General features: G+C 44.5%; 1 protein-coding gene across 7 annotated transcripts in view; it reads right to left on the bottom strand.

Moving 5' to 3' along the window:
* The window catches only part of LOC114842483 (intermembrane lipid transfer protein VPS13B-like), a 225,231-nt gene that overhangs the window by 44,155 nt on the left and 165,782 nt on the right, over positions 1-15,294 (bottom strand). For 6 of the 7 annotated variants that reach the window (XM_029128029.3, XM_029128025.3, XM_029128026.3 and 3 more), the window contains exons 39-41: positions 7,337-7,539; positions 6,036-6,246; positions 4,034-4,218 (exon numbers count right to left, since the gene is read on the bottom strand). In XM_029128029.3, coding sequence (XP_028983862.1) covers positions 4,034-4,218; positions 6,036-6,246; positions 7,337-7,539 — 599 coding nt within the window. Of the gene's footprint in view, positions 1-4,033; positions 4,219-6,035; positions 6,247-7,336; positions 7,540-13,464; positions 14,329-15,294 lie in introns of those variants that run through there. The other variant, XM_055503392.1, reaches the window with a different exon arrangement.

Here is a 15,294-nt window from a genome sequence, read left to right as displayed (position 1 = left end):
ATGCCAACTTTTTTAAAGGTGGACTGGAGTTTTGGTGGATGAGGTGTAAACGCTCCAGATCGAATTAACCACATGGACAGTCTTTTATTTTTATAGTGCATTAGCTGTGACTAATGCAGGTCTGCTTCGGCTGTGTCCCACTAAAATAATAGTTATCTTGGCGAAAATGCGCACCAGCGCCCTTTGGTTTAGTGTGTCGCTCTGATGTGAAACATCCCCACTGCCTTGCCTCAGGCCCTGACTGCCAACAACAGGCTGCACATGCCCACTAATTGGAGAAAATGTGTTCATTAGCAACAACGGGACACGCTGCGGATGCCGGCCCTGACGGTGGACCTGTGTTTCTCATAATAATAACAACAACAGAAACAACAGCTGCAGCGCTGCTTGGGGCTGATTGGCTGCTGGTTCATCTCAGGCCACAGAGCTTTTATGATATGGGTCGCAGGCCAGCGGGGCCATGGTGAAACATGAAAGGTTGTCCCACAGTGCCATGCGAGGAGGCAACAGCAGGGGAGCAGATGCTGCGTGTTGTTTTTTTTAAAGCGGAAAACAAGTGGGGCATCTGCTTCAAAAAGCGGGTGACTGATCGAATTCGGTTATTTGTCGGCTGAGAAAAGTGCAGGTGGAAAAGGCAAAGCTGGGTGTGTTTAACAATACGCTAAGGCTGAAGCCAAGGAGTTGTTCTCCGAGGTTATGTGCGGCGTCTCTTCCGTCTGCTCCCTAGAGCTGGGGTCAGGTTCAGGCGCAGCGCCTGCGTTTACTCCCGGCTTCTCAGACTGTGGAACCCCACAGAGAGGCAAACGAAGGGGAAGAGGAACAAGAGCGATGGAAAAAGAGAAGCGGGGACACCTGTTTATGATTCACGGGACTGGACCACACGGCAGTGAGAAGGTGAGAATGAGTCACCTTCCTCTCCCCTTCCTTCCCCTCGCCGCTTGAGCCCTCTACAGGTTGGACCCGGTGCATGCCTCATCAGGGATCTGTCAGCTGGCCTCCCATCATACCCGCATACGCTCATTCCACCGCATGTAAAAACAGCACGGGCAGCAATTTGACTTTGAGTAATGGAAGGAGGCTTGAATCCCCCCTTCGAGATACTGGAACCAGTTGGGAAACCACAACTATTTAAATGCAGGAAATCTTGATTTTATAAAATGTTAATATGATCTGCTCTGGGGACGAGTGAGCAGTACGGCTCAGGGCAGGAACCTCCTCCACCCCACGCTCATTTATTCAGCATACCCTGCTGAAGGGGGGGGGGTGTGTGTGTGTGTAGAGGAGACCGTTCTTTATTCTGCCCATCTGCAATCTTTTACACCCTCCACCTGATAATAAACAGCCTTAAATTAGCAAAGCATTTCTGCCTGAACGATACAGACAAATGACAATATCGCTCTCTCGTTCCCTATGCCTCTCACTTTCCATTTCTCAAAACCTATCAGCCTCCATCTCTGGACAGCCACATGGTAATTTTAGAGGCCTGAGAAATTATGCCTGCCCTCCTTCTCTTTCCTGCTCTCTCCCGTTAGCTCTGCACAGTCTTGATGTAAAGTAAATGAAATTCCTTGATTTTTATGGAGCATTTCCGCTCGCTGTAGCTGGACTTTCTAAAACTTTTGAATTCTTGTAAAATGAAAGCATAAAAAGGCTGAAACCAATTTAAATTTGGCAGCACAAAAACTCCAGTCCATTGGCTGATGACCAATGGACTGAAACACTTCTAGGAGGTGTTTTTGTTACTGCTATTAATTAATGTTGATTAACCTCACACATCCCAGCTTTAAAGTTCCTCATCTGTCTGTAACAATGCCTTGCTATTATTTCTTTTCTCCAACAGCGTCTCATCCCTTACAGTGGTTTAAGTAATAGTCGAGTGGTTGACACATCCTCTTTTCACCACTTCCCCCGTGAAAGTCTCATCACCTGATTCCTTTTAACAGACTTGTCAGAAAAGACAGGACCGTGGCAGATGACAGGACTAGTGGGGAGGAAGATGTGGAAACCACATGTTCATCAGCCACCGGTTCCACATGTAACATGTAACACATACTGTACAGAACAGTGCATGCACGACCACATGCACTGTGCATGTATGAAATATGCTGGACACATATGTAAGTACATTAGTTGCTGTTTATCAACAGAAGGCCCAATGTCCTTCCAAAGAAAAAAACAAGAATCATCATTCAAATCTAGAACAAAATACAGTATTTGAGAGAAACTGGGAGGCAAAAAAATAGGAATTCTTTCTTTAATAAAGAAAGGTTCCCACACGCTCACCTGACAGATCAGAAACAATCTTCAGGTGTGGATTTATCTACAGTACGTCTGGTGTCATCAAAAGAAATGAAAATTCTACGGCAGATGGAAACCTCTGGTAGGCCCCAAAAACGCACGCTCAGGTTACAATTTGTGCGATTTGACAGTAATTAGAGGAACTAAAAGCGCAACCAGATATTTGGAAAGAGGTTCTTTGGAAAATTAAACCAAAATCAACGCGTGTCAGTGTCTGGAAAGCGCAAGGAAATAGCTGGAATATTTTGAATATCACTAAGTGTACTGTACGTACAGTACTGTATGTGCAGCATTTGTCGTTGTATTGTATGTGTGGATAAAGTCTCTGACAGACTCTAATCGTCTGATGATTTGAAACACAGATGGGAATCATAGATTTCTGCTGCGATCTCTCTCTCTCTGACATACTCCACTATCCAAATACTGTATATCTTATAATATAATGTGTAGTATCGGCTCTCATTAACCTAAAGTCTGTCTATCACTGTCACATTCATGTCCAGGCCTCCTGCCCTGCACACAGCGCTTCATTCTGCTATCCACTGTAACCCAATACACAGTCAATCAGCTCGAGGCTTCAAAGTTTCGCTCATTAGAGACTTTACAGCTGAGGGGCCTCACTGGGAAGTCAGCACATCTGCAGAGTCTTGTCTTGCCTCGCACAGGCCAGCGCGCATAAACAGGCTGAAGAAAACATCTGTACTGTAGGTGAAATGATTGTGGGAGACAAGGAAGGAATCTGAGAGATAAAGGGAGTGTGAGAGGATGAAAAATGGCTGCTACAGAAGGAGGAGGAAAGGTAACCCAACCTAACCCCAAAGCATCATAAATTACAAATATAACTAACTTCTTTGCAACACTGAAGAAGGAACTCATGTTACTGTGTAACAATAATATAATGATAAAAATCAGTTGTGCTACAGCTGCTTCCCACAATAAATGCAAAGCTAAGAAACTTTGACAGGGACAATAGCTGCCTCAGCCTACAGGATGCCTAAAGCACATTGTGTATTTTTCCATACATTTAACATTTTCATTCTTAACTGCAAAGTTATATAATGCAACTGTGGTTATGACAGCGCCAGGCACTTCTATCCCAAAAATAGCAACTTTCTGCTGCAGGAAAAGTAAAATAACATGGAGGATGTGAAGGAATGTGACTGGGGATCCAGATTGCATTCGAGGATGATATATTGGGAAAAAAGGTAGGAGATAAACTAGCAAGGGATGAGTAAGAGGAGGAAAAGTGGGATGTATTGTTCCCCATCACTCTGGTGAGGCCCTGAAGACTCAGTAGCTGCTGCAGCGTGCCAAAATATAACCTCATCAGGGGATGGAGACACCTGGATAGTCACACCAAATCACACAAGATGACTTCTACAGATGTCTGACTGTGTATTACATGTTCGGAGGAACAGCAGGGGTCTGCCGTCATTCAATAACACCAGGGTACGGGAGTTCTCACGGCTAATGAATCATAATGGCACACAGCCCATCTGTAAGACAGTTTGTTTTTCTTGCACTGCAGGTGATGTTCAGACAGGAGCAGCGAGAACTGTGGATCCTCTTCTCATTTTACATCTCGTTCAACCTCGTCCTGGTAGCTGACGACTTCCCACCAAACATGTGGTTGTCGAACACATGACTGCTCTTTTCTTTACCACTGGCTGAGTTTGTGTTGGCCAAGTAACATGGTAACATTTACTCCTATGAAGCAATGTGTAAATATTCCTACCTGCAGGACGTCCCCCAGGTCAGCCGTGCTGATCTCAGGGTCCTCTGTGGTGTTGAAAGGCACAGGGGTGATCCTGACGAAGGTCAGCACGCGGGGCTCAGGGTATCTCCACAACATGACCCCTGGACTGTCCTCGGTCTCACTGTAGAACACCACCTCATGAGGTCCCGGCATTTTACGCGATGCTGCAAGAAACACATCACAATCATCAGAATACATTTATATTGACATTAACATAAAAGTAAAAAAAACACAATGGATGAAAAACATCACACAATATGAGTGGGGGAAATTAAAACATGAAAGATGCAGCTTGATGATTTCAAATATATTTCTCTCCTACTGACTTGACGGCAAGTCTCTTACATCTGGTAGAATAAAAGCCACTGCGACACAAAATCCCCCAAAATGCACGCTAGGAATATTTTCAGATGCTTGCGGACAAAAACAGAGACGGAAACTTGGATGCGCTCTAATGTGGTGAGGATGGCATTGGATCATCCTTTTCACCGTGTTTGACTTTGTGTTTTTTCCTGCTCCAGTATGTCCGACCTCTAAAAGAGCTTGGTGGATGTTTCCGCTGAATGTTTACCGGCGCAAGAAGCTGCATATAAACCGAGTGGCTGACTAAACATTTTGGCTCTTGGGTAAACAAGCACTGATGGAACCTGCCATGCACCTGTAACAGCTGGATACGCACACGCATACAGGCACTAAGCGAACGCTCTGGAGACAAATGCCTGAGTGGTGTTTGACTTAAGTTGTGGCTGCTGTTTGGGATTCAAGTCCTTTGGAAAAATGTTTATTTGGGGGAAAAAAAGGAAAAGATCCCAGATCTGCTGCTTTGTTAGGGTCCTGGGGGTTCATACACTGAGACTCTATTTGTAGAAAACACACTTCAAGGGCCCTGAGAATCTGGGCTTTCTTCTAAAGCGAAGCACTGAGCAGCGCGCTCGAAGGTGGACAGTGTGTTGTTCTTTTAGGTGGATGAAAGCAGAAAAAACACGCTTTCATGAGGTTTCTCATCCATTTCTTTGCCTCAAAGAGAAAGTGAGGAGTCCTTCTCTCCTTTCCCCTGTCGCCCTTTCATCTGCCTATCTGACCATCCATCTCAACCTTCCCTGCGTCTGAGTCCCAAGGAGCCACTCGCCGTTAGCTGCACTCCACGGCCCGGCTCCCCCAGCCTGCTGACAACATGTTGCAGACAGATTGTCCTCTCTGTTCTAGTTCACTACTGTACATTCTCCTGCTTCAGTCAGCATATTAAATGCATCAAAGGCCAGAGGAATGGTGCAACAAACAAAGGCTCAACCGCAGCTGACAGAGTGGACTGCTGGGCTACAGCCAGACAGAATTTTGATCCAGTGTGTACAATGACGGTGTGTGTGTGTGTGTGTGTGTGTGTGTGTGTGTGTGTGTGTGTGTGTGTGTACGTTCGGAACGGCGCACACACGGCACAAAGGGGGGGGGGAGTAAACAGCATGTTCCTCAGAGTGGAACCAGGCAGACATGTCCGATGAAACTTCTTTCCACAGAGAGGCTTTGATCTGACTTTGATTTAAATCGATGTGTATCTTAAGTGACGTCTCACTTTGTCACAAAGGTTATTATTTTTGTTCGTCCAAGTCAGTTCCATGGCTTTTATGAATGATGGTTACTTTTCATCCTGCAGATTTATTGACCAGCGCTCCATTAAAAAAAAAAACATATTCTGTGCATCCAGGTACGGTAATATCGATACTTTGTGGCTTAGATAAATGTGGTTTTGTCTGTTTGCAATTACTGGTATGAGTGGTACGTAATAAAGCAAATGTGGCAGGTGATCGGTCAAGCGTTTGGGATGACTACTGAAAATGTAGAAGCTGCTCTGGGAAATGAAGGGTTCCACAAATACCTCACTGTAAACAAGATTTAGAGTATTTTAAAGATTTATGGGCATAAGCTACAGTACAGAACATGTTGTCTGTGCATTAAAATCAGCAGGCTCTGTATGTGCATTCACCTGAGTCGTGGATGTACTGAAAATGCCCAGTGCGCAGGTCATCAGAGCTGTGCTCTGTCTGGGGAGTGATTGGGGAGGGTGGTGGCTGAGCGTGGAAGGGCTTGGCCTTGGAACAAGCATTAGCCACGTCCTCTGTTTGGCGATGGAAGTACGCTTGTAGGTGCTCCTGGACCAGATTTAGACAGTTCAGGTGTTCCTGGCCCCAAAAGACCTGTTAGTGAAACACATGCAGACGTAGGGATTTAAGAAAATAGATGGGAAGGAAGGAGAGAAGAACAGTCGTGATGAGTACAACACATAGGAGGGTCATTCAAATGCACAGAATACACTACCTGCATGTATAATTATTTAACTCCCTTCCAAAACAGGAGGAAAAGCAGTCAGAGCAACCCTTGTCATCATCCCTTCACTTTCTTCCTAGCGTTACCCAATATAACCTTGCATCCTCCTTACGTACAGTACTTACCCGTGGCATTCCCCTTCCCATTCTCCATCAAAGTGCATCTGTCTGGGGTTTGGCCTAAGGACCAGGAATCTCTGAGTCAAAAACTCTTCACACATGGAGCTGCCTTGCCTATTTTCCCGCTACTCACTAGCTCGCAAGCACGGGTTATGACTAAACTCCAAAAACAAGAAAATTCAGGGACTTTTTTTCTCCAAGTTTTTGGAAAGAAAGCACACGACTACAAAATCAGAGGGAATTCCAGTGGTTTTGTACTGCACTTGATTAAAACAGCAATATTTGCGGAGGGAAATGTACGATTACGTAGTTAGTGTTGAGTTGCAAGCGATGTTTCTTTTAATGGGCACGCAATGAAAGCATAAAAGAGCCAGGACAGTGGGGTTCCCCCGAAGAAGTAATGTGGAATAACACATTAGTAATAATACATTCACTTAGTCACACTCAAAAGGGACTTTTCACAGTGCACATTATGTAACGTTGCATGAGGAAAATGGCACAAATATGATCAGCCCCTAAAAATATAGACTATATATATTATTAGTGAAATTACAGCATGAACCTCAGCTGAAAAAGCTATGGCAGAAGACCTAGGAGGGGTGTTAAGAATGTGATGAGCTGTGTCCTATGAATACTGAAAGGAGACATTATGAAACAAAGTTCACTTGCTCACTCAGTATTAGAAGTGGTTATTTAAACCAGAAGGTTTCCTACCAAGTCCTGTGGATAAGTGTCCCTGAGCAATTTGCTCCATTCCAAACAGATTCTGAGTTACTGACCTTGCCCCTGGGGTTAGAGTCAGATCAGCCCAGCTGATGATGAACCAAGGCTCATGACTGACCTGCAGCAGTCCCCCCTTTAGGTCCAGCAGTAGCTTAGGGAGGCCAGGCTCAGGTCCGGGGCTGCCGCTGTGCCGGGACCAGCGAGCCTCCAGGGAGGTGCCGCAGGAGAACGGCCCCAGCAAGAGGCGGCTTCGATCCTTCAGCCCTGTTCTCATCACCAAATCCTGCAGCTCCAACAGGACAGAGGCAGCTTGAACTGGATCTGGAGACACAGACGGAGTGAGAGTGAAGGCCAGGCTGAATAGGAGACAAGAGAGAAGTACAATGTACCTTATTGGTATAGATTTACAGTATATTTTATAAAAACATTGAACAATACTAGTCAAAAAGTAAAATATTTATAAAATATAGAACACCTACCTCCCAAAAAAATTCAATCAGACTATTCTAGCAAAACAGACGTACAAATCCATTTACCCACGTTTGTCACATAATCTTTCTCCCCCTTTCAAGTTATTAGCATAAATTAATTCACATCTCTTTCATGTCACAATTTCCCTCTTTGAATAAGTGCTTACAAGCTCCGCCTGTATAGACTTGGACTTTTCCATGAAATAACAGATTAAAAACAATAAATAAGCTTCCTTATTTTAACAGAGCCGATACTGTATGTGAAACAGATGTTTCAGCGAGATGATGCCAGAGGCATAGTGCACAACAACCATTAGTTAATAGGATGAATCATCGTGGCTTGTGTTTTGGGGTCATGGTTTACACCAGTATAAACCTACTGTACGCAGACTTCAAGTTTAAACTCAGTGTTTCTGTTATTTTAAAGAAATCTTTACAAATGTGTACTGTACTAAAAGCTTGAGCAGACATGACAGAGGCTAAAAGGAGATGGAATCCAGAAAGAGGAGCCAAAAACCCACTGATCCTGAAATAACCAAGAGGAGCAATAGCCCACACCTACTAAGGAAAGGAGAATTCAAACAGAAATGTGCCACTGTCTCCAACCCCGAACTAAACCAAATGTGGTCTTAAGAACACACAGTAATAAGATGATTTCCTGTCCACTGAGCAATAGGTTTGCCCGACATACTGGTTTCATACACATACAGTACAGTACAACCGCGCAAGCCAATGGTGTCCGGATCAGAGGAGCAGAGATACTGTTACAGTAAATACATCATTTTCATACATGCGAAGCTCAGACCTTTGAGGTGAGCCCCAGAGGTATCCTAAGGTTTACTTGGACTAAAGCAGAGTATACAGGAATCTGAGGGAGAGATGGAAATACACATGAATGTAGAGTGTGATAAATGAGAAGACTTGAAAGGAAGGAGAGCGTGTGGAGCGTGTGTGAGAGAGAGAGAGAGATGGGGGGGTGGGGGGGTGGGGGGGGTATTACGCTCAAGCAGACACATCTTTCCAGGCTTGGTAATCTGATGAAGGAATGTCTTATTCAACATATAAGTCCGAGAACACAATAGGGGGGAGGGGGGCTCTAATAAAAGAGGGTGTCTCCTGCATAAATCTCTCTGGATGAAATATTATACAGGCATGACTCATTTCTCTCAGGAAATATGTTGTTGATACAAGTTGGCAGTTTACCTGTTAATATCTCCACCATTGCAGCACTGAGAACCGTCACAGGCTGCTGCTTACTGACCTGTGGACATCAGGTTTATTTTCATGGCTAGGATTTATAAGACATCGCTGGGGAACTCCCAAACTGGCTCGTCAAAGGGATAGTCTTACGTTCACACACGTATAAAAGGAGACACAAGCACATTGGGGTTAAGCACAGACATACGGAAAAGTGCTGCTAAACGTCTTCACGCACAAATAAGACCTGAACCAGAACCTGAGCCAACAAACATCTTCACGTACTAACCAATGTGCATCAAAGCCTTCTCAGCAGACTCACCATGCATCATTTACAGCCCCGCTGACCACAGCATCCTGGTGTTAAAGCCAGCAGCAGCAGCCAGCGCTCGCTGTAATCACTTTACAGTAATTGGGAGTGTTTGTGCCGAGGGGGAATCCCTTTCCCCAAGTCTATTCTTCAAATGAGCCTAGACAGTCCAATGCACGTTTCCCCATTCTCACTGTATGCCCAGTTTTGCCCAGTTAAGTCCAGGGTCTGAAATTTATCTCTCCAAATAGAGGAAATGCTTCATGTAGAGGGGGATTTCTAGGGGAAACTTCTTCTGAGCTTGTTTGATCCTTAAAAATCCTTCCTGCCCCTCCACCTGCGAGTTAAGAGGTGCTGAAGAACTCGCTTCCAGGTACTTGTGCCCATGAAGGAAGCTATAGTATCTGCACAAGTCCTCCACAAGGTTTCTGCGTTTTTGTGAGGTGGTTCCACGTTGCATCTGGATGGTTCTTTACTGACTGGACCCAAATATCAGAATAATCGTTTGTTTTATAGGCATTTAGTTATGAATTGTAACAGTCAGATACAGTGTAAGGGTTTTCACATCAGCTATCAGTAATAATTTAAAATGTAATTATAGAAGATACAAAGATGAGTATTGGATTAGTTTGGGCACCTGACGCTACTCTCACTCTCCATTAACTTTATAAAATAGTTAAATGGGGGTATTTTAAACAGCAAGCATGGTAATTGTGTATGGATTGATCTGAACGTTTTTTCCTTATTGTTAAAGTGTGTATGTTTCTGTCAGGTATATCTTACCCCATGGAAGGTAATAATGGATGGATAAAAGCTACTAAAACTCACTGGAGTTCAACATTTAAAAACAAAAAAAGCTTCAGTAAAGCATTTATTGACTAATTTATGATCATGGACTTCTGACAATTTCCTAAGCAAGTGTCTAAACTCAAAGTATGAGCATTATATAAATTACACATTTCTACAAGCTACATGTAATTCAAATGTTTGCACTAACCTACACCTGCAAGTGTGGCTGCATCCACAGTAGGCCTGCAAGTCATCCAGTGCACACAATCACCTCTGTAAAACCCATGACACCCAAGGAACAAAGTGGGTGGTGGGGAATTGGGTAGATGGAAATCTTCCTAAAGTGAAATACATCTTTGGCAAACACTCGAGTGAGATTAGATATTGCTGGAGGCTGATTTACTGTGCTGGTTTCTCCCTGGCAGCCGTTATCTGACCACTGCCTGGCTGATTTATACCCCAGGACGTGCTGGTATCAATTAGATGAAACCTAAAGGAGTCATTACCTAACTAGCAGCGGCCCCTGGAGACTGTCTGGGATGGTAAGGGTAATGGAAGTAATATACTGTTACTCACCACAGAAATACACTATTCACTCACCACAAGACCACTATAGGACACTAGAGGAAACTGGTTTCATAGCAGGGGACACCGTGGGCCAAAACAGCACAGTGCAGAGAGCTCTGCGTCATGCAACTGTTGCAGATACAGTAACTGCAGCGGGTCCATGAGCACACATGGGTTCAATGACGGCAGTGACGCAGAAGCAGATTACATATGGCGGATATGCGTTGATTTCCTAATATTTCTCTCCAAATGTCAGACCTTTGCAGGAAGCCATCTATAAAAACAGTGGTGAGGGACAAAAGAGTCCATGTTACTGCAGTTCGAATTTTCACTTCATGCCATTGTATTACTCAACCTGAGCCTGATGGGTTCTGACAAATTATCGGGTGTAGGTCAAGTGTGGGCCATCTGATTTCATATAGCTCCAGGCTCGGTTTGCTTTGGACTATACTTTAAATGTAATTTAGTAAGAAATGTCTCTCTCTCTCTCGGACAGCCCCACTATGTATGTGAGTGTGCATGTCTTAGTACATCAGCAAAGAAGGAGACTTAATGTCCTTAATGTTATACATAACGTTAGTCCAAAATGTTGTTAGAATTATGCCTTTGTACCTCTGGTTACAGTCATTCTCACATTTTATCCTTTAAATAACATGAAATACACTCAGCTGTTCACTTAAGAAATACACTTAGCTGAAGTCTATTACAGTAGGCCTGCAATAAATCCTTCCTTAACAGAGGTTACATGACTCAGATTTTGTTGAAACTGTATCAAACTGCAGTAAAAGACAAAAAAGCCTTTGTATAAAGGAACTGAGTGTGTAATGTTGAGTCAGTTTAGGTTAGGTCTAATATTTGGCCCAACTAGCTGGACCTAAGCTTTAAACTGTGCATAGAGGAGAGCATGAAGTTACTCAGAACGCACTCACTCAGAGTTAGGATTCCTGACTTAGACCATCCCTGAGGTGTCCTAATGTGATCCTGGCAACTAAAGGAGTTGCCAGGAGACAGACGGCAGATTCTGTGGTAGGAGATATTTCAGTAACACTCATTAAAGATACCGTTTGGACAAAAATCAAATAATAAAACAAAAATCAAAGGTCTTGTGACAGATCTTGTGGTGCATGCAATTGCTCCAGTCGCACACACGCTCTCTCCGCAGAAACCAAAGCCATTAAAACTTTACGTTTCCTATTAGGAAGATGCAGCTTTGCAGCAGTGATGATTTGGGTCTGTGACAAGTGACAATCTTGGCTGTAATAAATCAATCTTTCAGTCGTGCAAAGCACCACAAACCATTTGCAGAGTCATTCATTTCTCTACCACTGAAAAGGAACAGAAAACAGACAACTCATATCAACAAGTCCAAGCCTGAGTTAGTCAGTGACTCCGGACAGAGTGACAGCAGTGGGACATGGCCGCCAGCCCACACTAGGTCCAGACGACGGCAAGACACACAAACTGGAGCACTCCCACAGCAGAGACACAACAGCAGCAGTAGCCAGAGGTCAGCCGAGGTCGGGTCAGGCCACTGGGGGGCCCAGAGCAATCAATGCAAGGTCCGACCGAACAGGGAGCCCACCGTGACCTACTGTATATGCACACAGCCCCATGAGGTTGTCCTTCTGAATAATTATTTCTGCATGCATTTGTTGGTTTTAAATTTATTATATATTATTCATACAACCCGAAAAACAAGTCACTGTACGACACAACTGCAATTTCTACTCTGCAGCTCTGTTTGCCTTGAGACAGTGTCCTCACACCCTTTAAATACAAAAGGCTTCATAAATAATGTGTATGTTCTTCTTTTAGCCCACGGTAAACGTTTTGCATCATTCTGAGTGATTAGAGGCTTGATGAATATGGCTCCAGGTCTCAGTTTCCAGCCTGCATTGACCTCTAACTCTTGCTGTATCAAGGTATATATACATCATACATGGGCCGGAAACTTGAGAAAGTAGCATGCATAATAGTGCACAAATAATCCCACGAGGCTGACATAGAAATGCCGTATGACAATTTCCAAATCACATAGTGAATTCAGACCTACCGCTTCTTCCGATGCACAGCTACAGTAACAAAAGAAGCAGAACAAGAGGATTTAAATAAATTAACCGCAGCCATGTTTGTTTGCTTGCTTCCTGGACATTGTCTCATACGCCTTCTCTGGGAAATACATCTATTATTAATGTACTGAAAATAATTGATCTCTTGTGTTAACTTGCCAAATCACAGCAGGGTGTGTTTCCAAATATAAATCTCTTTCCCTTTGGCCGCACAGAGCTCGGCCTTTCGCTGACAATAGAGACAGAAATAATATGATAAATGAAAAAAGATTGCCTTTCTTTCTGCAGAGTAAACACACTGACAAGATCATAATTCAAAGATTGGATGGGGAAACAAAATAAGAATTTGGAAAAAAAAAATGGAGAGACATAAATAAATAGTGGGTAGCCTTCACTTTGTTCCAAGAACAGAAGTTTTGCTTTACAAGTGTGCTGGAGTAAATCACCGTGAAGAGGCAGGAGGTCCACGGAGGCAAAGGACCAGGAGAAAGCTGTGTGTATGTTTTCGTATGCATATGAAAACGAGAGCGCCGGCCTGCGAGCTCTTAGGAAATCGGGGGCACTCTATGGGCAGTCTGACGGAGAGCTGAGAGATTAGGGAGGGTCTTGTTTCATGGACCTTAAGACATCTGTTCTCTCTCTCTCTCTCCTGCCTTTGACTGAACTATAAATGCCCCCCTACCTTGGGGAATGGTGAGCCGTGGACGGAGGGAGGAATGCGGGGCTTCCACTTGCTTTTCATTAACACAGGATCTGGTAACACACCTCACTGTCAACCTAATACCCTCTCTCTCCATCTTGTCCCCTGGCAAAGAGGGGGTGTGGGGGGGGGGGCTCTGCCATGACCAGGTACAGACCCCCAGATGTTCCCTGGGTTTGAGGGGGGCTGGCGGATGACAGGGTCCTCACCCCACTGCAGCTATGGACGCACGCTGATGAAGACAGGGTGGAGTGAAGTGAGTTTAATAACATATACAGACGAGACCCTGTTACTGCTCACGGAGTAATCTGCCTGTCTTCTGTTTTCTCCTTCTGCCTTGCATTAAACCTTCTCTCTCCACCTCTTCTATGCTTTTGTCCTGTTTTCTCCCAATCTTCCTTTCTGTCCAACATTAGCTCAAACTTAATGTCTCCTTTTGTTTCTCTTTCCTCTCACTGCTGCTTTACACTTTGACTCTCCTTAATCATCCCTACAGTGAAGTCTTCCCCTGATTCTTCATATGCATTATGCTCCTGACGCCGCGTGTTTTGCAGGTTTCTTCTTACAGTACATACTGGTATCATCTGGGGCCAAGTGTGCTTCAGATGTGGTCCATCAACGTGTGCTTGCCACCGAGGAGCAGCAGTGGTACATATTGTGGTGGTAGTCCTAATACATTGTGCTGTCTTACATCTCTCATGTACAGCGTCTCCCAGGGGGGTCATTCCCGCTGACTTATTGCGGCAGCTCAAATGCTCAGCCGCACAGAACGGGAATCCTAAACTTTATCTTCGTAAAATTCCAAAAGTATCCATTTTCGGGAGGCACTGAGCTGGGCCGGAGAGGCCGGGTGGCGGTGAGTGATGGAGGCAGTGCAAATAATCTATTGTCACCGGTGATCAGTCTGCGTAATTGGAGACAGTTTGTCTCGTTTCGATGGCAACAAATCTGGAAACAGTACATGAAGAAGCCCTCTGGGATGCTGGCTCCGCGTGCTGTGACAAAGATCTATAAGGGTGCGAAAAATCAATGACGGGGTGAGACAAACATGTTATTTAGCAGGATGATGATGAAACAATAGTTTTTTTCAGATGCAAAGCTCTTCCCTGGCCACTTTAACGTAATGTATACAGGTGCTGCGGCAGAGAGGACGTACTTCTACTGTGCATGATATAAAAGGAGCTCACTCCAAGTGTTGATGTACATGATCACGGCATGAGTCCAAACTGGGTGAGGACTGGACAGATAAATAGATGTGAGTTCACAGCACAGTCTAAAGCGCTCAGCGCTTTGCTCTTTTCCACATTGCACACGTAGCTTCAACTGTGTTTACCGAAGGCCGCACATCAAAGTTGAATGAAAGCTGGTGAAAATCAAAGTGGGGGCAGCGGCGCTGAGAATTGCGTCAGCGCTCAGTTATGCAGATTTGAGTAAACAAAGTGCAAATAGTTTGAGGTTTTAATTAACATTTTCGACAATCATTTTATCTGAAGTAACCCTATATAATAACATCTGTAAAACAGATGCAGGCACTTAGGGAGCCCAGAACCAGCTCTATCCACATCTATCTAAACCCCTAACACAGAGGAGGTGTTGCCCAACAGCGCTGCGGTACAAACCATCCACTGGCTAAGCTGAAGCTCAGCGTGCTGCACGCGTACGGTGAGCTTCGTTGCTCTGCTCTCCCACGTTAAAGGCGAAAAAACAGCCAGCGCGGGAAAACAACCCAAGTGTAGCTGATCATTATTTATAGCGCAAACCAATCGGCTCACACCCAAGAGCTCAGGGAAATAGGAGGCACTGTAATCTTTATTAGCATTAGCTTGTCTGATCGTCATAATAGAAACACTGTGATGGGCCCTGGAAAACAGTCAGAGTTGATGAAGGCCGAGTTTGTTCCCGACATCAAAACAAACATCTCCCACACACACTCGTACACGAGAGGCATGAAAAGATCTCTGTCTCTCTGTCTCA

The sequence above is a fragment of the Betta splendens genome, chromosome 16 (assembly GCF_900634795.4).
Source record: "Betta splendens chromosome 16, fBetSpl5.4, whole genome shotgun sequence".
NCBI classification, from domain to species: domain Eukaryota; kingdom Metazoa; phylum Chordata; class Actinopteri; order Anabantiformes; family Osphronemidae; genus Betta; species Betta splendens.
Note: the sequence above shows the minus strand (reverse complement) of the source record. Positions and strands in the feature narration are given on the sequence as shown.